Here is a 27619-nt window from a genome sequence, read left to right on the forward strand (position 1 = left end):
GCTTCTAAAAGTCGTAGTTGTTTCTATCACCAATAAATAATCTAAACTTTTAATAATTAGAAAAGACGTTGCTAACTTAACTTTGTGCAAAGGGCACATTTCAATTTCCTTCAAAAGTATCTTTCAGCATTACAAATACTGCACACATACTAAATTATGGGTGCAACTCACGTCAAAGATGAGAGTACGTAGCGAGATGGGTACGAGAGCAATGACAACACGCTGACATCGTGCGTGACTAATTTCACAGGTACGAGGAAAAATAATGATAAAATGTTAGGAAAATAAGGGATGTATTTGTTTATGTTACTCGGATCAATATGGTCTGGCTTATATGGCAGACTTGTAGAATTTATTGTATGTTGTAGGCAGTATTATACTACTAGACTCATTATGCTTCTAGTTTATTAAATGAGTAGCGTTTCTTACTATTATACTATATGTATACTATGTATACGAAACTGAAGTTAGATTTAATGTTATTTAAAGCTAATTAAAGATGCGTTATGTACGAGGTGTTAACCTCTTGAAAACATAAACACGGAAATGTGATAAAACGACGCATCAAAAGGATGATAAAAAGGAAAAGCAAAAGGTAAGAAAGTTATTAGGCAAAAAATTATATTGCTTTTATATTTCTTGGTATATCTAAAAAATATGCCGAAACTTTTACACAGCTCTTTTATTATTGGAATAAAACTACATTCTTGATATATAATCGTTTATTATCTATAAGCATTACATTTGTTTTATACAAAATACATTTTCACAAATTTATTTTTTAATCAAACATAATTACGCCTTACAATAATGTACTTGAAAACGTAGTAGACATCATATTTATGAAAAATTACTGATATTACGCGTACAAAAATATTGGCACATTCGATAAGCGAATTATCGGAGTTAGTCACTGGCCAGCCAGATGTCGGAAGTGCAGTCCCCACCGGGATATCTGTGAAAATGATATAACGATAAACAATCTTAAAATGAACATAATGTGTCATGTTTCATTTAAAATTTTAAGTGAAAGTTTGGGGTAAAATTGAATGGTCAAACATTTTTTTATGACTTCATAAAAGACAACTGACAATCAAGTCAAATGAGCGTTTAATACCTCTCTTTTATTCTAAAAACTTGCATTAAACAAAAGTAACTAACATAATCCTTTACAATTTTTTGCATAAAAACTATTACCCTACGTTTACTTAAATTTAACTTTGCAAAGTTCAAACACGAACTTCGCAAAACATATTTTCATACCTTTTTAACTTATAAAGTTCGTACCTCATTTCATGTGGCAGCGCGGGCCCGTCCGGTTCCTCCCCGAAGTGGACGAGGAAGTCCGGATCCAACTTCATGCCTCCATTCACTGTGTCCACGTCCAACTTTACCATCCAACCGCCCTACAATACAAATGTGTATGAATTCCACAAAAGAAATCTCGCAGATTTTTCAATAATGCAGTTTGCAATTATTTATTCATAAATAAAAAAATGCATACAAAAATATCTCCATATTCACGGGCGAAATTAAATAATTTATATTCAAATTTAAATAACTGAAAAGTAATAAAATCGACGCAAGATTTTAAATATTTATCCTTCCAAAAGAATAACACCCGGAGGCACATTTAAATAAAATTTTCATTAAATAAATGGCAGCATCGATGGACTGTACTTTGTAACAATATCCTTCCTTCCTTATTGAAGTTGAAAATGATATTTCTCTGCGAAATATCATTCATGTTTCATGTAATATTTACGAAAAAAGAAAAGTTCCGGTACTACTTGGTTTAAAATTACAACGGCTGTCTGTTATTTGTATGACAAAATATGCGATGAGGCTCGTGAATTATTCAACATCCCCAGGTGACGTAGGTCTCACAAAACGTACCTTAGAAAAATAACTTTATAGAACATTATATAAAGGGCGTAGATATAAATAAGACAAGGGTCGAAGGTTTTGATATAAGAGATAAGGACTGTTTATTGCGGTCTGGGCTAGGCGAAAGTGGACGCAACCCAATAAAATACTTTGTCTACAGCCTTCACATACTTGGCGGCGTGACATTTAATAAGGTCTCTAGCCTCTGCATTTTTGGGAGTAGCTATGAGTTGAAGAATGTTGTATTTACAGGACCGTTAAAAAATATATTTCGAAACATATATCGCATTTTATACTGCATTTTACTGCAGAAAATGTCGTTCCCTGAACGATGTACAATTAGATCAACATTTTCAGACAAGCACTTATTATTCGAAGAATACTCGTATAAGGTAAATAAAATAAAAAGCTAAGCAGATACTTACGTGCCTCGAGCGTAAATGGTATTTGGTGTTATACCTTTCATAAAAAATTCACCCGCAATAATACTGCAATAAAGTTTTACCTCTTTAACCATTTTGGGATAAAACTGTGTGTCCCAAGGAGAATACAGGGATGATGAGACGAAGAGGCGTTTGCCATCGAGAGATAGCTGCAACATCTGGCATGCTCCTTGTAATGTTTTTCCTTTTACTGTCACTTGTTCTGGGCGTTCCTGTTAAACATATATGGCTAATAAGACCACAATACATAAACATATACGATAAAAATAAAGACGGTGACAATGTTTACGATCAAGCATTTAACCAAATTATGTCTTACATAAATGCCCTACAAGAAAATATTTTCATACGCAACGATAATGCTTCTGTAAAAATAAAACAAAATAAATATAATTTTAATAAAATCGTAACGCCAAAGCCAGTGAAACATTACACAAATGGCAAAAACGTTGAAAAGTAATTTAGCAAACATCACGGGGTAAAAACTCGAAATGAAAAGAATGACACGGCGGAACGTAATTGTGTGAAGTCATGAAGCGTTAATTTTAACTATTACAATTCATATTGGAAACGAGGAATTTCTTGCCTTCAATTCTTTGTCCTCTAGGACTTTAATGTCGGGGTCCGAGGCGATCACGCCGCCCAGTTGAACGCGGCCAGTCAGCTTTGGATGTTCGGGATCACTAATATCATATTGTCTGACATCTCCGTGCATCCAACACGAACAGTACAGATACTTGTCGTCTAGAGAAATAATAATGTCGCCCAATAAACCTAGAACAAAAAGTTAATAGAACTGTCATTTTCCGGTGAACGCGAAGAAAATTGAATTGAAGCCAGAAAAGTCTTAGCTGAAAATTCATATAGGGGATCACTTTTTATGAATCGAGTCGATTGAGGTTATCATTTTTCAACCATTTGAGAATTGGATTTTGATATTGTGGAATGGTAAAACCTTTTTCAGTTAATCCAAAGTAATGTGGGAACAAAAGAAGCTTCAACTAAAAAGTTAATGTAGGATAAACTAGAGTGAAATAACAGCTAAACAGAAAAGTTACCGTTAATCTCGGACTCTACGCCGTCTTTGGAAACTTTTTTTGCTGGTACGTCGATGACTTTATCGGCTTTCCACGTTCCGTCTGATGTTTTGTAAAACCTGAATAAAGTTAATTCAAAGCTTTTAGTTAGTTATCCCTTTTAAGTCTGCAGCGAAATATTTTTTATTCAAGACCGGCTGCCGCTGCAGTCCACATCGCTCCGTTACTTTTTCTTTAAAATAATATACTCATAAATACTTATTAAGTCTGTTACGTTTTTTTGTTACGAGGGAACAAATATTAAATAGCATTTGAAATAAATAAAATCAGTAAAGTAAATATATGTTACTGTAAAAGCCCGACCTGTGGTAAATCCTAAGATTTTCCGGTGAAACCTAAGATTTACCAACTCTCAATGGTAAAAGTTCGAACAAGCCAGAGTTTAAAAACTATGTTACGAAATATAAAAAAATCCTCTTTCATAACTATGTTTATAACTATTTCACGGTATAATTATATACTGTGACATAGTTATAAAGAAGGAGTTTTGGGCAAAGCGACATGGGTAGGTTAGGTTAGAAGGCTAAGGTGGGAGCGAGCGAAGCGAAGCTCCCACCTTAGCTTTCGTGGTTATTTTTTTTTAACCACCCAGAAGGAGGAGCCCCGCGAAGCGGGGCTCCGGCGACATCTCGACATCATCAAGTGAGTATAGGTAAAAGTTCGAATTAAAAGAATTGTTCGGACTTTTACCATTGCGAGTTGGTAAATCTTAGGTTATACCGGAAAATCTTAGGATTTACCATCGTTCGGGATTTTACAGTAACATATACATTTCATGTGCAAATAAAATAAGGCCGAAGTAACAATACAATAAAATAAAAGCTTACAAAACAAACGCAATCTAATACCACACAAAACTATCTGAACGTTCAAAAGTTTTCCAAGGTTCTCGTAACTAAAATCCTTACAAATCTCGTACCTGTAAACGTTGGCGTTCACCGCACATCCGACAAATCCCTGCGCGGATTTGGGATCATGGAGAAATCTGATCTCTAGGGGGGCGCAGCCTTCGGGCCCCAAATCTATGACCTGCTGTAACTCGCGCGTTGACCACTTATAAATATTCAACGACGTACCGTACAGTGTCTTGTCACTTAAATCTTCTGCGTGAAATCCGCTGTGGGGAAAATTGTTCATGTTTGCATAAGGGACTCGAAAAATGTAGAATGTTTCTTTATTTTCTTAATATGTTGAAATTCTAGACACAAAACCTTATGAGTGTGATGTGAAGGTCAGGTAGGCAGTGAGGCAGTATTTAAATAAGCATGTTTCTCTCGAAAAAATATGAAACTTACTCGTATTATTAAGCTAATTAAGATTTCAGTTTCTAGATTAAAGTAAGTAGGAGAATAAAAAAGCGGCTTTTAATTTCGTTGGGCTTGGTGTACAAAAGCGAGATAGGAATAAAGGTTGTTTAGTTAAACTGAGCATACTAAAAGTCTACAGGTTGGTCTTTAAACGAGCTCTGTAATAAAGGCGAAACAACGAAAATACCATACGACGCAGTTGAGCTTAGACTATAATCGTTTTAATATGTTTAATCTGCTTAACGAGGTAGATTATGATCAGAAAAACAAAGCATTTTTCTCGGCAAACTTTTATACATATAGACACAGAGATTGCTAGTAATAACAAAAGGTTACGTAATGTGTTTTCATAAACTACTCACCTTTTAAATCGTTTAGGTGCGCCCCATTCCGTAGAAAACATCACATCGTGATAGGGCTGGTACCAAAAATCGTAGCCGAAATTGGCGGTTTTATTTCCCTTCGTCCAAGTTCCTAAAAAATGAGCGAAGTCAAGATAAATCGCGTGTTTTTTCAATGTCGAGTATATTAAGCGATCTCTTCCCCTGTCAAATCGTTGTAAAGGCACGTTTACAATTCACCTGTCATTTTCAAAGTCTTCGAGTCGATGAGCACAAAATCCCCTTTTCCGTTTTCGTCTTTATCTCCCATCGTGGAAATCATGATTTCGCCGGTTGCCAGGCAGTGCGTCGTGTGCGGGTAACTGCAGTTGAATGACCTCATCTCGGAGCCGTCGATTACCTGGTAATGAGATTTTCGCTATGAACCCTCTATACAAGGGAGCTGAGAGAATGAGGTCTTTAGCAGTTTAGCCGATAGTGAGGGATTTACATTTAAGTTAGCTTTTTTGGGATAAACTTTTTGGGTGAAGTACCTCCGAGGTTTTATGCGTACCTTAGATTTTAGGCCTCATTTTTAACGCTAACATCACAGTCCATTTACTAGGGTTGTCAATAAATAATAACCTAAACGATAACATGTATTTGGCCGAACCTTCATGGAAAGTGGTATTTTTTAGCTAGAATTCACGGAATATTTGATGCCAAATATACGGTACACCGTGAAGTATGTGTGAAAAGGACAAGCAAAGGTCTAACAGCCAATATAACGAGTTCGCGAACTGTCTGGTGAGAGTTGGAATGTTACAAGTTTGACGACAGATTCTGGATGAGTTTGCGAGGCAGTTCGTAGCGAAAATTTCGCCATCGAACTATGTGATGTTCGGTGATAATTATGGTGGGACTGGCCAATGATAGAGCGAGACAGAAAGTATTCGAAGGAGGAAATAGTTTGGTAAATTACCTCGAACAACAGAGGTTATGGAGTTGAATCGGCAAATAGTTTCCTGCATTATTGGTCCTATTATTTCGGTAATATGTTTCTGTTCGTAGAGTTTCTCGTATGGGATTTATTCCTGTACTTATTCAATATAAATATTTCGTTTGTTCTGTCTTATATGTTGGTAATAATTTTAATATACTAGCTATGAAAAATGTTTAGTATTTTAATTTAATTCCCAAGATATCTTAAAATAATTTAAAATTTAATTTACTTACTTAATTTTAAAGACAATTTGAATAGAGTGGAATTATCTTAAGATCATGAACTTTTAATTAAGCTTTTATTCGCGCGGTCGTAACTTTTAAGAATTTATATTCAATGACTTGAGTTTTTGCGTAATTAGTCTCATAAAATGTGTTCAGCACATTTTCATCATAGTAATTAGACTGTGTTGGTTTATCGTCCGCACATTATTTGGCACAAGTAGTGTACACTACAGAACTATGAACAGGTGGGTATAATCTTGCTACATTGTTACAAGAAAAAACAAACAACAAATTAGAAATAAATTTTCTTCTACTATGATCCTGAAATATTATAGCACGTTTAACATAGAGATGTTGATTTTCTATAAACCTTAAACAACATCTAGTATAAAATAAGGAAAATCAAATACAAGAGTCAATATTCAAACAGCTCCATATTATACCAATTTCCCTCACATCAAGAGCAAAGTAAATAAATACGGAGTTGATACATTTTTATAATAACGAAGCATGTTATAAGTATTTGATGGAACCAAGAATCCCTTTGACGTAAGAACGTTCGCGTAATATGCAATTTTGTTATAAAATACATATTTTTATTTACACAGCTTTTACTCCAGCTAATATCATATTTTGTGAGGATTTTTCAATTTATGCCATAGTAGTGAAATTGCTCGCGTCAGTTCAACAAATTTGATGGATTTAGAAGCTTAGTTTATATTTTGTGACAGTTGTTGATTCGTTCGTTGCTGATATGTGAAGGCACTCAGACAGAAAATATTGATAATTTATTTTGATATGTTTCATTTTTGTATAAATGCACAGGAAATGGATCCACATATGTATTTGTATTGAGATAAGAGTATCCTTTTAAGATAACAAAACCAATTTACAGCATTGAACATCAGGCTCTTTTCATTTGTGTGTATAAATATCTTCGTAAATCTGCATTCACCGTAAAACAACAATTTACTACGTCGAGCGGCCGTTTGTTTCAGTTTTTACGCTCTCGCAATAAACTTGTAGTTGCTGGCGGAAAATCCGAAACATAAAAAGCGAAGAATTAAAAAAGTTTCGGAGATCTGTTGACATAAAAATTCAGTTTTACGACTAGCCGCCAGCCTCACTGTATCGGCACGTACCGACTTCCCCAAGTTTGTACGACCGCAACTGCATTTTTAAGGACCAAAACAAATTGTTTACTCTTCAATCTTGAACGCAGACGGTTGGTTGCCAAGTCGATCGTAAAACTGGACCATAAATCTATTACAACGATTTATAAAATACGTAGATAAGTACTTGGCTATTTTTATTGGCTTCATATTTCTTTTTTTTTAATAAAGGACGAAATGTATTATATTGCGGCCGATTGGTATTTTTTCCAAACGATAATTCAGCCAGCAATATTATAATGGAATATAATTTTAGATAATTATGAGAAGGTTAACTAAATCTGTCAAAATAATGAAATCTCATACAAAAAAAACTTCATTCCGATAAAGTAAAACAAGAAATAGTAAAAGAAATCCTTGTCTCATACTATCTGAAAACAACTCTCACTAAATTGTATTTGAATTGCTTTTAAAATTTACATTTATCCATTTCGTTCACACCTTTTTTATACGAACACTATTGATTTATCGAAGGAAACCATTCTCTCCGGTTTGGAATTGTAAGTAGCTATTCGGTCAGAAACGAAGTTTTCGAATGAGAGCAATTCCATTTTCATTCTAGGCACCCATACATTTTCTTTATTTGATTGAACTTTATATTTTATTCTACAGCCTATTTTATCAACTGTTTTAGTTTAATCTTGAGTAACTTTAAAATCTTATTTAAGAAAATCTTCTACTTTAATGAAGTGCTAACACAATTTCATCGTACATCTATACAAATAAAAATGAATCACCGGCATAACTTTTGGACAATTAATACAAAACGGATAATTATTTTTTAATCAGTAACTGTCGGAAAAATATTTGTAACGGACCTGAAATCCCGTAAGTTTTATTCTCATGGGAATATTAAAATTGTACTATACCCGGACGTAGCCGGGCAAGTTCGCTAGTTATCAATATACGAAATATATATGATGTGTAGCGTATGTAATAGCTTCTTTTAGATTTCGCTCGGGTGTGATGAGCTTAGCTAGTGCAGACTTTGCGCTGGACCGTCGACGCGTGTTGATAGTATACACAAACTGTGTTTAGAACGGCTTTGAACGCTTTCATGGCATCTTTTCTATAGAAGTGTGATACTCTTTGCTTCTTACGCGCGTCTTTACGTACCATCCAGTATCTATGATGGCGCTTAGTGTGAACCAGCCAGACCAATTTTTTTTGAGCGTCTAAAGCGCAGGGAAATTTTAAGGTTACATTATTAAATACCAGTTGTTTCAACTGACTTATTTATTCCCGCTTTCTGAGGCACTTTTAACGGGAGTTTATCTATTCATTTTTTTTATCTGAGTTTAAACGCTATTGAATAGATAAACTACCGCTAAATGTACTTCTGATTAAAACGCCGAAGTAAATTTTCATCGCATTTTAAACCCCCTTTACGTATCAATATTTAACTTGTTCACATCGCGATTGTTTAAAAAAATCAAACAAAACTGTGACCCATTTTATTAAATAGAATAGAAACCCAGTAACTTTGTACTGTGTGCATTGACTTGGTTCTAAAGTTGTGAGATTCGCTAAGTTTTTGTTTGCACACACTTGAGTTAACCTCTACACGTTTGTACTCAATATACAGAGTGTACCCTCACAGTATTCAACGGGAAGTTTATTCACTACTCTGTTGAAGTTTCTCCTCAACGTTCCATTCTTTGCTGAAACCTTTGTTCGTAGATAGTAGCATCAAAGAACAGAAATGCGATATAGGAAGACAATCTCATCGGTGTTTTCATGAAATTCAATTTAATATTATATATTTTTTACTATAAAACGCAAAATTTTATACAGAAGGACGATTTCAAATTATTGCAATGTATCGTCAAGCAATCGTTGATTTAATTTGAAAATTGATTTGGCCCCAATCGTACGCGGAAGTACTATTTTCTAAAAAACGCAAATGCTAACTATAAAAACACTTATGGGAATAAAAATAACTAAACATTTACTCTACTTACCTAACAAGTTACAAGCTTTACATTTTAAAATATAAGCTCTTCAATTACTAGTCAACTGTATAGACTAGCTGAAGAGTCAATTTAGGTAATTAAGGTCATAACGGCCCCGCACACGAGGGCTTCATAAAATGCATATAATAATCTTCCATGATATATTTTTAAACGAGGTCATGAATTTGTATGCTTCGGTTATTGCATCTCGCTAATTAGTGTGGGTCGTCAAACTATAATCTTCTGTTACGTTGTGTAAAGAAGTAACCCAACTAGCACACAAGCGCTATAACAAGCTGCACTATGGCCGGTTAAAGGATTTTTATAACGCCTTAGGCTCCTTAGTAAGAAGTATAGTGGTTCTATAAGCGGCTACAGATCTCTTGTAGCGTCAAATAGGCCCATACTGTCCAGCTTATAGCTCGACATTGGATCTACAGTGGTCGTAAAAAGTAATTATAATAGTACGTAGTATAGTAGTAATACAGGAGCGCTAAAATAAGATAAAGGTGGTATAATCGCGCTACAAGAGCTTTTTCGCAGCTTCGTGGCGCTTACCAGCTGTTGTACAGAGGTGGTTAGCGCCACGAGCGTTCGAAAAAGCTCTTGCAGCGCGATTATACCACCTTTACCTTATTTTAGCGCTACTGTGTAACGGTTATAAATGCTAACGCTCTAAATTAGTAATATGGTCGGTTTATTATGGTGTAAACTAAATATATTTTTTTAAAATGAATCATCAGTGACAAATGAGGAGACATTTTATTTTTACGGATTGGATTATTAAAATAACAAGTAGTCTATCGCTTTTATTTCTTTGTGTACGTGATATGAAAGTGCGAGTTCCAGTTTGCTGTCAATATATATGTGTAACGCGAGAACGTTTCCCAACGTTCGCCATAACGGTTGAACATTTCCGAATGTTCGCCGGTCTCGCTCGCGTCCGGTTCCGCCACGCCATACCACGCGTCGCTCGCCGCTCGGGCAGTCAGTCGGCCTACCTCGCTCGAACGCGGCGCATACGCACGCGCTCTCTCATACCTCTTATTGTAATCTCTTATAAGTTAATGTAATTTCTGTACAGTGTCGCTTTACTCAATATATACCTTGTTGCTACTAAACGTCGTGAGAACTTTATTTAACAACCTCCCTTATAAATTGCGCCCAACTAGTGGCACGTGCTCGGAAACGGTAGCCATTACGATACCAACCGACGCGAGTACGCACATAACCAGTGGACTGTTCTACCGCTCATCGTTTGGTTAGTCGTCGTGCGTTATATATCGGCGAGAAGATGCCGCCGAAAACACGCCAACGTGCCTCCAACAACGATGGTTCCAGCAGCGAAGAGGAAAGCCACGTGGTTGCGAACCCCGCGAGCGCGATCGACGCGGCCACGCCCACACCTACGACGAGTAGCAACGTGATCTCAATGTCCGAGGAGCAACTCACGCGACTGCTATCCAGCGCCATGAGGAGCGTCATGTCGCCGGCACCGACGCCGGATTCGCCGATCAGCGAGAGGATGGGACCGACTCAACCCGCCGCCACGCACGCCGCCGGCGTGGCGAACCTGCACAGCAACTTCACCCGGTGCACGGCTCGTTTCGACGGAGCCGCACGCGGCGCGGAAACCCTGGAAGCTTTCGTCGAGAGCGTACTCGTGTTCAAGGAGTGCGCTAACGTGTCCGACGAACACGCGCTACGAGGTTTGCCGATGTTGCTGACGGGAGATGCCGCCGTGTGGTGGCAAGGCGTCAAATCAACGGTGGAGAACTGGGACGACGCGATACGCCGGCTGCGATTCATGTACGGCGCCCCTCGCCCCGCTCACCGGATCTTCAGAGAGATCTTCGCAAGTGAACAAAGTGACGACGAAAGTGCCGACAAATTCATTTCGCGAGTGCGGTCAAAAGTGTCACGTTTACCGTACGATATACCCGAGACAATGATACTCGATATTGTATACGGCTTGTTAAATCGCAAAATCCGCAAACGTTTGGCGCGCGATAGCGTAAGTAGCGTCGACTGCCTGCTCGAGCGAGCGAGATATGTTGAGGAGACGTTAAACGAAAATTCCACGTGTTCACAAAATGTAAACATTAACCCTCTACCGCCTGAGGTTGTTCGAAACAACCCTTCGCGTGCCACACCCATCTCTAGTTCAAACGTAAGTACCGATTTGGTTTCAAAACGTGTTAGACCACGTTGTACATCGTGTAGACGTTTTGGGCATTCAGTAGAAGAGTGTAGGAAAAATTCGAAGCAAAGTGACCGGAATATTGCAAAAGCGCCATTGTCATGTTACGGCTGTGGCCGTGAGGGAGTGATTCGTTCGAAGTGTACATCATGTAAAAGCGTCCCCTCTTCCGACAATGCGCATTTCCAAAGCGCCGTCACTGACGAATCCAACGCGCACCCCACAGTTAAGGTAGAGATCGCGTCTTTAGTAGGTGTTGCGGTGTTAGATACCGGTGCCACCGAGAACCTCGCCAGCCCAGGGTTGTACCACATCCTACTTAATCGAGGTACTAAGTTTACAGAAACGCGCCGGAGTGTCGCCCTCGCCGATGGGATTCCACAGTTTCGCGAACTGCTGCGGTGCGACACCGAAATCACGATCCAAGGTCGTGTTATACCTACAACTTTCCTAGTGATGCCAGAAGCTGACAATAGAACACTTCTAGGACAGGATTTCATCGCTAAGGCTGGGATATTATTGGACCTCCAGCACAGCTGTTGGTATTTTAATGACTCCCCCGGAACAAAGTTTAACTTTATTAAATCTTATAACCTCTTGCCCACCAGCAACGCCGAGTTAATGAGCGTGAATACCATCGGCTTGGCGCTGAGAGAAGATGAAGGGACGAAGCTGTCACCGGCGCAGAGATCGCAGCTTAACCAGCTCATCATCGACAAGGCCGACCGCTTCGCAACCGAGGGACCACCAACAAGCTACGCCGTACACCGCATTCGAGTCGACGAGAAGCAGGAACCGACCGCTTCCCCGCCGTACCGAATGTCACAGATGAAAAAACAGCTGTTAGACCACGAGTTGGAGAAGCTGCTGCAAGCCGATGTTATAGAAGAGTGTGAGTCGCCGTGGGCCGCCAACGTGGTTCTAGTCGCGAAGAAAGATGGCGGAGTCCGTTTGTGTGTCGACTACAGGAAGCTCAACGCAGTAACAGAACCAGACCGCTACCCGCTACCGCGCATAGAAGACATACTCCACGCAGCGAAGACGACCAATTACATGACCACGCTCGACCTCCACTCAGGGTATTTTCAAGTTTGTGTGGCGGAAGAAGACCGCGACAAGACAGCTTTTGTTACCCCCTCCGGCACCTTTAGATTCAAGAGAATGCCTATGGGCCTGCGAAATTCCGGCGCTACCTTTCAACGGCTGATCGACAGATTCAAATCGAACTTGATGGTTCCAGTCGTCGAACAGACGGAGCGTGAAGACCCCGAAGGCCCTGAAGAGCAGACAGTTCCTGAACCCACCAGGAGTAGACCTGTGACAATTTTGGGTTATCTGGACGACTTAATCGTTTTGTCACCTACCTACGGCAGTCACATTGAAGATCTCAAGGCAGTGCTCGACAGACTCGAAAAGTTTGACCTGCGAGTCAATCGTAAGAAGAGTTGTTTCGCCCGAGATTCAGTGAAGTTTCTAGGCCACATCATCGTTCCTGGCGGCCTGCAAGTAGACCCAGAGAAGACCTCGGCGATTGGTGACATGCCCGCCCCAAGAAACGAACGACAACTGAAAGGCTTCTTAGCTACATCCAGCTGGTTCCGTCGCTTCGTGCCGAACTACGCCGCGATCGCCAAACCCCTGACCGACCTTCTTAAGAAGAGCAGTGTTTGGAAGTGGCAGGAAGAGCAACAAACAGCTTTTGAGCGTATCAAGGAACACCTGATCACCGCACCCATTCTACGTCAAGCAGACCAGTCGAAACCGTTCTCTCTCCGTACAGACAGTAGCGGATATTGCCTCGGAGCTGTTTTGATGCAGGGGGAGGGTTCTGACGAAAGGCCTATCGAGTACGCCAGCCGCCTGTTAGTTCCAGCCGAACGCAACTACACCACGACTGAACGAGAAGCCCTCGCCGTCGTCTGGGCTATCACCAAGTTTCGAGGGTACGTAGAAGGATCAAAAGTGATCGTCAAGACCGATCACCAACCTCTACGCTGGCTGATGAGCTTGAAGTCACCCACCGGTCGACTAGCGAGATGGGCGTTGACTTTACAAGCCTACGACCTACAAATTGAATATACCCCGGGAAAAGTCAATGTGATTGCTGACGCCTTGAGCCGCCCCGCCTGTTGCGAAGAGAACCCAGGTGGTTGTGAAGTGTGCCTAGTAACTGTTGATATGCCACACAGAAAGCCTGAGGACGTCCGCGTCAATCAACTGAAAGATCCCGAGCTGAAGAAAATAATACAAGACTTAGAAGCAACCGACGACCCCTTTAGGGGGAGGAGCTGGTCAGAAAGAGGATACCTAATGTCAGACGGTGTTTTGTATCGCTGCACACCTGAACCTGATGACGCCGACGCCGCTTGCCTGGTTGTTCCTGAACACGAGAGAGAGGGCATTCTCGCAGATCTCCACGACGCCCCTACCGCAGGACACCCGGGCACCGAACGGACCTTACAACGCATCAGAGCTCGGTACTTCTGGCCAGGGATGAGAAGCTTCGTAACTAATTACCTGAAACAATGCACCGCTTGCCAACGTTATAAAGTAGATAATCGCAAACCTGCAGGACTCTTACAGACCCCAGCACCGGCCCGACGATTCGAAGTAGTAGCCGTCGACCTGTTCGGCCCTTTGCCCAGGACGTCGAAAGGTAATCGCTGGATTTTAATTATAGAAGACGTATGCTCCCACTGGGTTGAGCTATTTCCTCTGGAAAACGCGACAAGCGTTGAGTGCGCTCAGACCTTGATCCCGGAGGTCTTCTTAAGATTCGGAGTCCCGCGCAGGATGGTTAGCGACAATGGAGTGCAATTCGTCGCCGAAGTGATGCAACAGGTCTGTCACGTAATGGGTATTAAACAGTCCCTAACTCCGTTGTATCACCCCGAAGCGAACCCCGTAGAGCGGAAGAATAGAGACCTAAAGCCCCAACTGGCCATATTGGTGGGAAAGGACCATGCTTCGTGGGATACTCACCTCGCAGCCATAAGGTTCGCGATGAACTCTGCGACCACCGCGAGCACTGGATTTTCGCCTGCCTACCTTACCTTTGGGAGGGAACTGCGTACGCCTTCGGATGTCATTGCCGATATGAAGACCATCGTAGACAATGATAATTTCGTGCACAACATCACTCCTTATCTCCGCAAGTTATCAACCGTGCTGCTCGACGCCAGAGAAACCCACGAACGTGTCCAAAGCACCCAAAAGAAGTATGCAGACGAAGGTAGAAGACCTCCGCCGGACTACAACGTAGGTGACCTGGTATTGCTAAAGACGCAAGGATTGAACAATGTGGGCCCAGGGCAATCCGTGAAGTTCATACCTCGGAGAGATGGCCCCTACCGCATTAAGGAAGTGGTGAGCCCTACCACTTACACTATAGAAGGAATCGACAGAGGAGAACATATCGGTCGTTATCACGTCTCTCACCTCACACCGTATGTAGGCGACGTAGTCACCCCGGTCAGACCAAAACGTAGACGCGGTCGGCCGCGTAGATACGAATGCTAGTACAAACGCGAGGACGCTTAGTTTGAACTAGAGGGGGAGTGTGTAACGCGAGAACGTTTCCCAACGTTCGCCATAACGGTTGAACATTTCCGAATGTTCGCCGGTCTCGCTCGCGTCCGGTTCCGCCACGCCATACCACGCGTCGCTCGCCGCTCGGGCAGTCAGTCGGCCTACCTCGCTCGAACGCGGCGCATACGCACGCGCTCTCTCATACCTCTTATTGTAATCTCTTATAAGTTAATGTAATTTCTGTACAGTGTCGCTTTACTCAATATATACCTTGTTGCTACTAAACGTCGTGAGAACTTTATTTAACAACCTCCCTTATATATGTATATTATCGTCAATATTTTCATGCGCCCTCAAAATATTCAGTTTTAAATGCAAAAATTATATAGATATGTGGATTTGGAAATCGTATTTTGAACATAAATAAGACTTTGAGGGTTACAGATAATTTAATTAGGGTTATAGGTAATAAAAAATGATTTTACTTATGTTAACGTTACCAGGCTATAGATTTATATGATCTTCAAAAGATCGTAATAACCTCAAAAAATATGTTTACCAAATGCTATAATGGCGTCTCGATCAAGCAGCTCTCAGAGTTGGTTACATCTGCTCTAGCGCCTTAAGCTGTACAAAGGCTCTAGTGTTTGCTGTTGTAGACCTCAAGGTTTTGCAGTTGTGGCATAGGAGTGCTTCAATATAACTGTTTTGGTCGCACACCAGCATTTTACTCGTATTTATTTATTTTATTTGTTTTATTTATTTTATTTATTTTATTTATTTTATTTATTTTATTTATTTTATTTATTTTATTTATTTTATTTATTTTATTTATTTTATTTATTTTATTTATTTTATTTATTTTATTTATTTTATTTATTTTATTTATTTTATTTATTTTATTTATTTTATTTATTTTATTTATTTTATTTATTTTATTTATTTTATTTATTTTATTTATTTTATTTATTTTATTTATTTTATTTATTTTATTTATTTTATTTATTTTATTTATTTTATTTATTTTATTTATTTTATTTATTTTATTTATTTTATTTATTTTATTTATTTTATTTATTTTATTTATTTTATTTATTTTATTTATTTTATTTATTTTATTTATTTTATTTATTTTATTTATTTTATTTATTTTATTTATTTTATTTATTTTATTTATTTTATTTATTTTATTTATTTTATTTATTTTATTTATTTTATTTATTTTATTTATTTTATTTATTTTATTTTATTTTAAAAACAGTTGACAGACTGAACCACCACTGCACCTATGTAAATATATTATGATAATAATTTTAAGCTTTAGTATAAAGGTATATTACTCGGTTATAGCGCTTTAGGTGCTTAACATAATTCTGTAATCCCCATGGCTGTAAAAATGTTTCGAATGATACCTTATACATCTATTTGCCGTACAGAAGCCATATAAATATCTGATATAACGCTCAAGGCGCTATTAAAGACCTACGCAACTCTTTTATAGATGAGTAATACACTAGCCCTAAAAAAATCTGTTATAGAACCTAAGGCATTACAAAAAGCTTATTTACGCTCTTGAGCGCTATAAGCGCAACGCATAACTCCGTTTAAACTCCTTTATCTCCTAAAGTCCCCTTATACAGTTAACGGTGTTATAGAAGATTCCATTAACTCAGTTATACTTCCCTAGGCTGTCTAGCGATGCAATTACATGCTCATATATCACTATAAGTCATTAGTTTCCTACTAAACGGCTACTGTCCCGCCTAGCTGTTAAAGGGTTTTTTAAATAGCTAGTATACAACTTATAGAGAATTGTACAGCATTTGAACGACTCTTATGCAACTATCAGGCTGTATAACGACTGTATAAGCAGCTTGTGTGCTAGTTGGGAAGTAGCTATTTGCGTGGTTATGTGCGAATATACAAAATAATAAAATAATAAATAAATTTAACCCATTACTGTCCCACTGCTGGGCAAGGGTCTCCTCCCGTAATGAGGGAGGGGTTAGGCCTTGAGTCCACCACGCTGGCCAAGTGCGGGTTGGGGACTTTGCATGCCCTCAATAAATGTATTTAACAAATTTTAGGCATGCAAGGTTTCCTCACGATGTTTTCATTCACCGTTGGAGCATGTGACAATTGTTTTAGAATTGTTGATTAAAACCCTATAAAAAACATAAAGTGAGCTTCATGATGAACTGCAATTAATTTACCTTAAAGCAATCATTGTTAATGTTTGAAGCCAAATTGCTTACATACAGGATTAAGTGGTCTGGTAAACCACACATTGCACTACCAATCTTAACCCATCTCTTACCCAGTGGTCAACATAATAAGCTATAGCTAACATACTAGTGATCATGATGGCCACAATCTAAAACCTAATAAACAAACGTTGCAGAATAAATAAAAAAAATACTTACTTTATGCATCTTCGGTTTCCTTGGATCACTGCCGACATCGACTGCGAAGACTTTAGCACTATTCAGTGCTGGCAGTATGAGGAGGTCTCTCTTCAGAGACGGGTCGTCGTGGCAACTGGAGCACACGTTCCACCCGCTGTGGTGGAGCTCGTCTCCAGGACTGCCGGTGAACGTGCGGTGAATCACCTAAGTGAAGGATATGATGGAAAATATTAATCTGGGGGCACGGAAGTGCCCCCGCAAGTCGAGCAAAAAAAAGCGGCACGGCCGTAACATCCTTTTCTCGAAGCAATTCGGGCTATTTTTGACACCCCTATAATTTCGTTGTGGATAAAACAAGAAACCTGGATTTTCAGCAACTAATCAGTCATTGTATAAACACGGTATATTTAAAATTTCAGTCAATTTGAACCAGTAGTTTAAGAATGACGACTTGTTAAAATTTTGAATTTTGTCACTCACTGATTCACTGATTCACTGACTCACTGACTCACTGACTCACCGATCATCAAAAGTCTAAGGTACTTCCAGCAGACTTAGAAGCTTTAAATTTAGGATACAAATAGGGTTTAGTGTCTTAATCATGGGAAAAATTTAATATTTTCTAATTTCGGTCCAGTTTTCTAAATACACCAACTGCAACAATAACTTTGTAATCCCATATAAATGTATAAGATTACAAGGTTACATTTGCAGTCAATGAATTATTATTACTGTAGAAAATAAAATAAATAGGTGTAAATAGGTACCTACTATATGAGGCATAACGGAAGGAGATATAGGGTGGGTAAGGGTGTTTAGCCCATGAAACTGAACAACATTCCCATAGGAAAATATGTTGAATTACGAAAAAAACGTCTTTCCATACAAATTGGACTTATGTTCGCTCTACAAAAAGAAGTGAGATGCCATCAAAAACATTCTGTAAAAACCTCAAGTCTCGCCGTAAAAAGTTGTGAGATCTATATAATACCAAGTCGATTAATCTATTTAGTCTCTACTTAAAGGACCTTCTGTCTTAAGTTATTACGTATGTTATTATCATGCCAATTTAAAAAAAAATACCTTTAAAACAAATAGATCGACTTGGTCATCGCAAGAAAACACAAATTCGCCATTAACATTTCAGGAGCATTAACTTCTCGTCGCGCTGTGTAGTGTTATACATACTAATAATCAAATCATGCGATGGCCAGGTCGGTCTATTTGTTTTAGAGGTATTTTTTTTTAAATTGGCATGATAATAACATACGTAATAACTTAAGACAGAAGGTCCTTTAAGTAGAGACTAAATAGATTAATCGACTTGGTATTATATAGATCTCACAACTTTTTACGGCGAGACTTGAGGTTTTTACAGAATGTTTTTGATGGCATCACTTATTCTGAAGTCTAAATTTGTGCTACGGTAGTAAATAATGCATGCACGCTAACAGATAAAATTATAATGAACATAATCGTGAACTTATGATTGACGAGGATTAATGGCAGCAAAGTTTCATGTTAAAAACTTAATTATGTTGAAAATATACGTGAAGCGTCGTGTACATAATAGACATGCATATGCCTGTTATTACGTACTAAAAACTTTTATCTTAACAAATATATTTAAACGGTGTCTCTAAAAATAGGCGCAATTCAAAACGACAAAGTGTAATAATATCTTATTATGATGACAAATTGTTACCATATTTTGCCTTCCCTTATTGAGGTGTTATTGTACGCATACATAGTTATAACAAATTCCGATAAAAAGTGATAAGAATATTTTATTTTTAGAACTTGAGTGAGGGAAATCAAATAATGTGTTCCAGGAAATAAAGCCAATTTCATTCCTACTCAATAACAATCAGGCGACGAGACAAAACAAAATTGAGTTTATTTTTGGTAAATCGGGAATGGGACCTAAAACAAAAAATGTGCTAGTCGCTGTATAAAGCAGCTATAAAATGACCATCAAAAGCAGCCTACTTTCAGTAATCGGTCTTAAAAAGAACTTTAGAACATCTAAAACGAATCACGTCCCATAATCCGGGTAACAAATCCCTACGGCGATATATTGCATTCCGCTTGTTAATTTAGTTCCCGGCTGGTATTGCAATCGCAAAGTACACAATAATACTTCCTGGGTGAATCCTGAAATCCTGCAGGATTACCGGTACGTTATTGCCTTGCTACGACAACCCCGGACTAAATGGCAGAATGTAAGGTTTTATTCGCTAATATATAAAAGTAGTGCGTAATTGCGTACTTTTCTTTTCGGACGAATATTATCTTTTCCGGGAAAATCGTGCCGTCGTAGCTTCGCGCGGTAATTACTTTCTGAATGCCTGTTACGCTGTCTTAACTCACTGTATTATGTGCTGTTCAGTTTCAATTTAGGTTATTGTTTTGGTTTGTGTCGCAATTTGTATTGAGTTAATTACTTTTGTTGGAAAATATCTTTACAGTTGGAACAAAAAAAAAACGCTTATGCTAGTATTGAAAAGATATTCCATAGGCGATTGTTAGCCGTTCATCCACAATCATATTAGAAAATTATGCTAAAAAGATCCCCTTAACGTTCCAAAACAGTTTCTGCAATACAATATGTTAGTGTTATACAAACCTGAGAGTAAGTCGGGGACTTGGGGTCCACATCGACAGTAGCCAAATAGTCTTGTTTGGTTTTGTCCGGTTGGATGCAGACGACATACATCAGTTCCTCACGGGGGCCATTCTTGAAGGCGTCCAGAGGAGACGCGTAGCCCGGGCCTTTGCCTTTACCTGAGAAAATTAGGTAGTATTAGATAATGTAGAAAAAAGATTTATATATCTTTATATATATATTTAAATATGTACATATATTTATACGCATAACGATATGAAAAACTGTATTTACATAATAGTTTAACAATTCAATTCTTATCTTTGTACTTTCTTTTTTATTCGTAGTCCAAAACGAATGTATATAACTTAGATAACGTTCAATAAAACCTGTTTGTCTCCCATTTATTATTATTATTTAAGAAAAAACTCGACTCGTTTTACCAATACTTCACCAAGAAGCGGAATAAGCCGCAAATTACGTGCATGTAATAGCGAATAATAATAAAAACCAATTCCATTTCCCTCTTGATATTTATTTTGGGGTGTTCAGTTTTTCCGAATTCCTTTTGGAAAAAGGAACTGTCAGTTTCAATAAATCGTCGATAGGCATCAAAACGTTATTTTTCCGTGCACAAACGAGGGTAGCGGCCAAATACGGGGGATGCCACCCCTCGCAATTTGGGTAATCACGTCAGGTAATGCTTGCATATAAATTACTCCTTTGTTCCTTTAATCTCATCAATAACCTATTGTTTTGGTTTACTGTAACTAGTTATTGTAATAGGTTATGAATATTATATTGTGTTACGCTTTTAGAACTATTGATGTTATTTTATGTTGGTTCGGGGTAAGTTTCGCGAACAATTATGTGCTTTGTTGTAATAATAATATGAATATTTGATTAAAGAGAGCCTTATGTTAAACTTTAACTAATATAGTTCTAAACTGAAGTCATTTATTTTAATATATTATTGTGTAAAAACATAAGAACAAAACATTTTGTGAACCAAAGCAAACTACTTCTTTTACAAAATCTCTCTACTACTTAAAACTACATACAAGTCCTTTAAGGAGTAGAGATACAAATCGCACACACATAGCCGGCCGCTTGTTTCTCACATTATTCATCTAGTGCCGACCAAAAGTCCACACCCACTTGTTTGTTTCGGTAATTGCTCGTTGCATAATTTAGTTGTCCAGTTTATAAAGTCCCTTGTAATATTGGAGCATTTTTTGTTAGAGTATCGGCACGCGATCAAACCGTAAACCTTTTTCTTGATGGATTCTCGCGCCGAAGTTAATGGTTGTTAGTGGAATTTAGATTTATAATTTAATTAAACGTACTTGTATGACTTTATAAAAAAATGGGAACGTAGAACGTTTTTCTGATTATTTTCAATTTTATTATACTAGTTTTTAGAATGGTGTTAATAGTCATTATGTTTATTTATGGAATAGTGATAAATATGATAATACTTTGTTATAAGCAAGTAATGCAAATTACACAGTCTTGTCAGTAAAATATGTGAATTTTAGACAGAAAATTGTAATTAAAAGTGTTGTTGAAACTATAGTTCATGAAACTACAGTATGTTGCAATTTTATTTTATCCCCAAACCGTTTTTCAACGCGGCTCGATGTCAAGTATCGCCTGAGTAAATAAACAACTGCTGACTGACCCCTGAAACCCACCCTGCTCCAAGCCATAGGACCTAACCAAACTATAAAAGTACCTTATGGTTAAATTGCTATCCGCTGCAAAAAGGAGAGCAAATAAGTGATATTACAGTGTTTAAAATATACTATTAATAAAATATGAAATTTAATTTATAGTTCGGGAATCTTTCTATTATATAATTGGATATCTACCTAAGCTCTACTATAAGTAATAACTACATGTTTTGTTTTCTAACAAAAATGCGTTTTGGACTTAGATACAAGGCGTGGTTTGTTAACGAAACAAAATAAATCTTAAATCTAATTTACGCATGAAATTAACACATTTTTTTTACCACAGCTTTATTTTGATCTCAGTACCAACATTAAAAAACAAGCCACGACCCTCAATCTTATTTCCACTCAAGATTATATCGGAGCCCAAATTGATACAGGTACTTCATCTCCACCCATTTCCGTAGCTTTGACAAGACCTGTTAAGTCCAATACCGCATTTTAATATTCAAAGAACTTCTTGTAATTTTTCTACGACAAAAAGGCTCTTTATCTAAACAGTGAGATTAAAATCACTAGGGTTCGTTTGAGGGATCTCGTTTAAGGCGCTTTGAGCCCGTGCCTCTAGGCAAGAATGATAAATTGCAACCCGCTTGATGTGCCTGACACTTTTTTCATAGCCTGACCTTTTACTGGTCTTTTATTTCGCTTATCGTGTGACACGAACGAATAAGTTTGTTAAAGAGCTGACAAATAGTAATAGGAGCAACCGTGCGGAATCAGGGATGTGGTTAACAGATTGGGGAAAAAATGGTTGGATGGCTGACACGTATCTTTATTTAATGTTGGCGTGCTAGACATTACTTGGTTCTTGTAAGACATTTTATCTAATTTGAGGTAGCCTAACTACGGTTTTGTTAACAACGTGGATGGAATATCGACCTATTGTGAGTTCATCGTTTGGAGATAGACTTCTATTTAGAAGAAAAACGTAAGATTAACACCAAAATATAAATGTAATTTACTGTATTTCAAATTTTGAAACTGCAAACTTAACATCAATATCGTATCTTCGTGATTGCACTAGTTTACACTCGCAAGGAAGAGGTAGATCATTAATATAATGGTGAATTCAGTATGTAACTCCTTTAACGATATTAGTATGATTATTCGCCGCTCATGGTGTGCTCCATGCGATTAGTAATTAGCAACTTAATCATTCAAGACACCTGTCTGGCATAATTATCTCATTACACCTGTTGACGTGATTGCAATTCGAAAACGTGAAGGATCTGTTAAAGGAGTTGAAGAATATTAGGTACTCTGTTTGAAATATATTTTATGTTTGAATGTTAGAAGGAATGTTTTGATGCAAAGTGATAAAGCATATTGATTATTTATTTTAGAAAGAGTAGAAAATGTTAATTATTTTTTTATTTTAAAAATAATAAACTATAGCTCGACACTTTAAATCTTGGTATTTTGTGTGTTAATATTATTTTGTAATAATTTTTTGTATGTCCTAACTATATTTAGGCAGCGTTTTTTTTTTAAATCATGAAATGTGCTAAACTAAGGCTTATGGTGGCGATAATGTATATGATTCAATTCCACATTTTTTTAAATTATTATTATTTTATTTTCGGGAATTAAAACTAGCTATGTTGGCCGAAAAAACAATATCGTATAATGTAAGGATTTGTTTTCGAACAGGAAAATATTGAAACCATTTTTTTACACTTCTACAATATAATTTGTTTTGTTGCAGTGATAATGCAGTCCTTAAATAATCATATATTATATAACTGCACCATATTAATTTTTTTACTGACGTGTTATCATGTATTTCAGTCACGTAGATACTCATAGAGACAAATATACGCAATGCATTTGAACATCTCAAACACTACTAGAATGCAAACACTTATTAACAGACGTCGTAAAATTATTATGATTCAAACAATGTATTACGTATTCTTAGGATGAACTTGTAAAGACAATGTTCATTATTAGTGTTACAGATCGGGTTCCTATTTTTGTGTTTTTGAAATTTGACTGTTCGTAATTATTTTTGTTTCTTCTAATTTATTGGGTTTTTAGCTGAAGGGTAAAAATGGCACTGCCAATGACATTACTCCTGTAGCTTGGCTGTCTGTTTGTTTGTCGGTCATCAGATTATATCTCATGAACTGTGATAGTTAGACAGTCGAAAGTGAGTTTTTGAAGTACATAGCTGCTAATTATACATACATAATATATAAGCTGTATTATTTTTATAGCACATGATTTAAACGATGTTACTAAGTAGTTAAGATGTTTTTTTTATAGAACTGTAGTGTAAATAATTATGTTATGATCGATAAAATAAGGAATGGTGTTATCAACGGCTACTGAGGCCGCTGCACTTTATACTTATTTCTAAGTATTCTTATTGAATGCAATATAATTATAATGCATCATGAGTCATTTTGTAAAGATTATAAATGTACATTTACAAAGTACTCCTAGTATCTTCTTGTAAAAAGTAGATAATGTATTAATTGTATACTTACATACAGTATTTTGAACCAAGTAAAATATAGTAATACACAGGTATTATTAATTCTGATTGATATATGTATAGCAACAATAGTAAACGTTGTTCATATTTGATGTTCCAGAAAAAAAAACAATAACAATCGCCCCCTTGCAATCTGAAATGATAAGATTAGGTATCTGACGATTCAAGTACCATGTTAATGTATCTGAGACTTGATACAAATGTTATAGATTTTAAGATACCACGGGAAGAGACATAGCAAATCACTACAGACAATGCAATATCGATGTACAAAAATACTACAATCTTCTAGAAAACTTCGTCCGCTGTAGCAATTCTAGACGATACAATTATAATATAGAGCTAATAAAAACTACACTAAGCTAAATAAGTACTCAAAAGCAAGAAGTAAACAAACTTAACCTTGGCGAAACGTCGCAAAAGAACTATAATATTATGTATACCTATTCAAAACCAGATGACATACGTCAACTCACGCGCATTGTGGAACATAATACTCTTAAGATTTAAATACTTATTAAAGAAGTTTTAAAATCTTGTACTTACAACACGCCATTTTAGATCCAAAATAGTTATACCGGCGTCCAACTACACTGACAGCCAAAGACTTGATGAGCAAATATCAGCTATATGATAATACGTTTATATTGTCATCTCTTTCGCTCTTGAAGATTTTAGCTATGTTTGTCTCATTACACTGAGTGTATACAGTGATGTTGTCTGACCGCTTGTACCGTGAACCGATTAAACATCTTTATCCAATGAATTTAAAGTTGTTTTGTTTCTATGTGAACATTACTTGGTTACTTTAGTAGTTTTTTACGCAAATTATTCACGTGATCTACTTATTATATTTATTTATCTACATATAAATGTTATTGAAAGTAAGATCAAGTGATGTTTTTTGCGAAAGTTAAGTAATTAATATTCGCTTAGCCTTTGTTCCAAACTATGTTGGAGTCGGCTTCCAGTCTCACCGGATGCAGCTGGATACCAGCGTTTTACATGGAGCGACTGCCTATCTGACCTCCACAACCCAAGTTACTTGGGTATTAACACGATACCCTTGGTAAGACTGGTTGTCAGACTTTCAAGCTTCTGACTACTGTTAACGACTTTCAAAGATCTTCGAAAATGACAGCCGGGACCCACAATTTAACGTGCCTTCCGAAACACGGAGGAACTCGATATGTATAAGATGGTCACCCATCCACGGAACAACCTCGGCAAGCGTAGCTTAACCTCAGAGATCGACCCGTGCGGCTGTTGTTAACTAAGCCACGAGCTCCTCAAAAAAAGTTAAGTAATTAATATATTATGTATATTAAAAAGCAACTATTTTGGGAATGTTTTCGAAGTATTGTTCTAGAACATTACTATTTTAGTCTTAGAGCCCGCGAAATATATACCTAGTATCTAATTAGGATTTATATAATTACAGGCTTACAGCGAATGATTCTTATACATAATTAATTAGCCTAGCCTTTCTTCCAACTATGTTGGAGTTGGCGTCCAGTCTCGTTATATGTAGCTGAATACTAGCATGTACATAAAGTAACACATCCAATATACCTACCTACCTGGATTGTAACATATTACCCCTCGGTAAGACTGGATTTCAAGCTTCTGATTAGTGGCATCCAGTCCAGAAAGTCAAACATCTTTGAAAATTACAGCCGACTTATGCATAATAATTGTTAAAAAAATATATAATGTATCATGTCCTTTTCTTTCTAAACTCAGCTACGTTTCAACTTCAACTTAACAAATTCAATTTAAAAGAAAAAGTTAGCAAAAATGTATATAAAGTTGATAAATCTATTTACTGAAACTCATACGATTAAATACTTTCAGCTTTGTTCAAAGAGAAGCCTTTCAAGTTTAATGCCAGTTTAAGTTATAACAATGAAATATCAAGTCTATAAAGCATTTTATAATGAAACAAATACTTTAATAGGATTTGAGATGAATGAAAAATATTTTATTTTGCTGTCGTTACTGTATTTTTATCGTACAATATTGTGTACAGTTTCATATCAGTATCACTGTAGCCAGTTAAAAATAAACACCAATATCGCAAAAATATTGGCAAATAAAATATTTAGTTTGCGATTTCCTCTTAGGTACCTATTCTCCGCAAGTAAAATGACAGACACTTCACCGATTAATCTTGTCAAACAAAATTAACTCGGTCTGTAGATCTCCGGGAAAACCGTCGAACTTCGTTTTTATCTCCCAAACAGTCATCACGAACGCCATCAATCAAGATATACCTACCTGAACAAAACATAAGACAAAACCGAATCGTCCTCCTGTTACCTACAAGATCTATGTGAGCAATAATATCATTCAGAGAGCGTAACGTCGTTAACAACGTACAAGGCGAAGATATAGCATCGCGAAATAAAATAGTACATGAAGAAATAAGGCAGACACATGGTACATACGTGCTTTGTGATACAAACGCGTTGCACTCCGCTTCAATCGCACTCCGAGGAAACACAATACGACTTAAAATACGCTTATTGTCAGTTCAGAATTTAAAGTCTCCCACGTAATATGTATACAAATGTTTTTCAATAAACTTAGCTACTATCTATACTTGTATTTATCGGCGAAATAGAAGTTTTCTTCGTCCCGCTTTCCTATTGTGTGAATGCGTGTTGGTGTCTTGCATTATTCGCCTCAGACTCGCGTGCTGGTGGAACTCGTGTCGGATTGAAATATGTCTGCTTATGTTCTTGAACAGAATATGCCACAAAGCTTTGTCCTTGTTCTTCCACAATAAATCTGCAGTCTTCTCCTTAATCCTACGCATATTTTCCTCCAGTCTCCTAGCTTTTATTTCCATTTGTATGAGGGAACGGGTCGTATTTGTCAAAAGGCGGTACAGGTATTCTTTTCTTCTCGTTTTCCGCGGCTCCGTTGCGCTCGCATTTATCATAGACTCGTATTCAGTGCTGTCCTCGAGCTCTTGAATTTCGTCCAAACTCGTGATTTGTGATTGCTTATTTTTTGTACGAAGAAAAACTCCGGTGAGCAATATAGCGAGCACGAAACTTAATAGCATGAGAAGTTTCGCATGGTTGTAGAGGGGTTTCGCTATAAAATTCATGTCAGTGAGGTGTTGACGTTTCCGGTACCATAATAAACACGTCACGTTGCATCGGGATGCATGTTTGTGTGCGAGCGGAGGTTGTGTGTTTTGAGCAACAAGTCACGTGGTCGGCACGGGAGCGCGCG

The 27619-nt window shown here is 37.3% G+C and overlaps 1 protein-coding gene across 3 annotated transcripts; it reads right to left on the minus strand.

The window, feature by feature from the left end:
* Positions 1-713: 713 nt before the first annotated feature.
* Positions 714-27619, minus strand: LOC142978248 (methanethiol oxidase). Of its 3 annotated transcripts, none has more exons than XM_076122603.1 (11): positions 26824-27619; positions 20165-20322; positions 17557-17742; positions 5316-5475; positions 5097-5208; positions 4347-4544; positions 3389-3486; positions 2917-3104; positions 2393-2542; positions 1288-1406; positions 714-955 (listed from the first exon to the last, which is right to left on the minus strand). In XM_076122603.1, exons 2-11 carry the CDS (start codon positions 20252-20254, stop codon positions 907-909), a joined length of 1350 nt encoding a protein of 449 aa, XP_075978718.1. In that variant the 5' UTR covers positions 20255-20322; positions 26824-27619; the 3' UTR covers positions 714-906. The 3 variants fall into 3 exon arrangements, with proteins under 3 accessions (XP_075978718.1, XP_075978717.1, XP_075978719.1); XM_076122602.1 differs by lacking the exon at positions 26824-27619 and adding an exon at positions 24923-25047; XM_076122604.1 differs by lacking the exons at positions 4347-4544; positions 26824-27619 and adding an exon at positions 24923-25047.

This window comes from Anticarsia gemmatalis, chromosome 14 (assembly GCF_050436995.1).
Source record: "Anticarsia gemmatalis isolate Benzon Research Colony breed Stoneville strain chromosome 14, ilAntGemm2 primary, whole genome shotgun sequence".
In the NCBI taxonomy this organism is placed as follows: Eukaryota; Metazoa; Arthropoda; class Insecta; order Lepidoptera; family Erebidae; genus Anticarsia; species Anticarsia gemmatalis.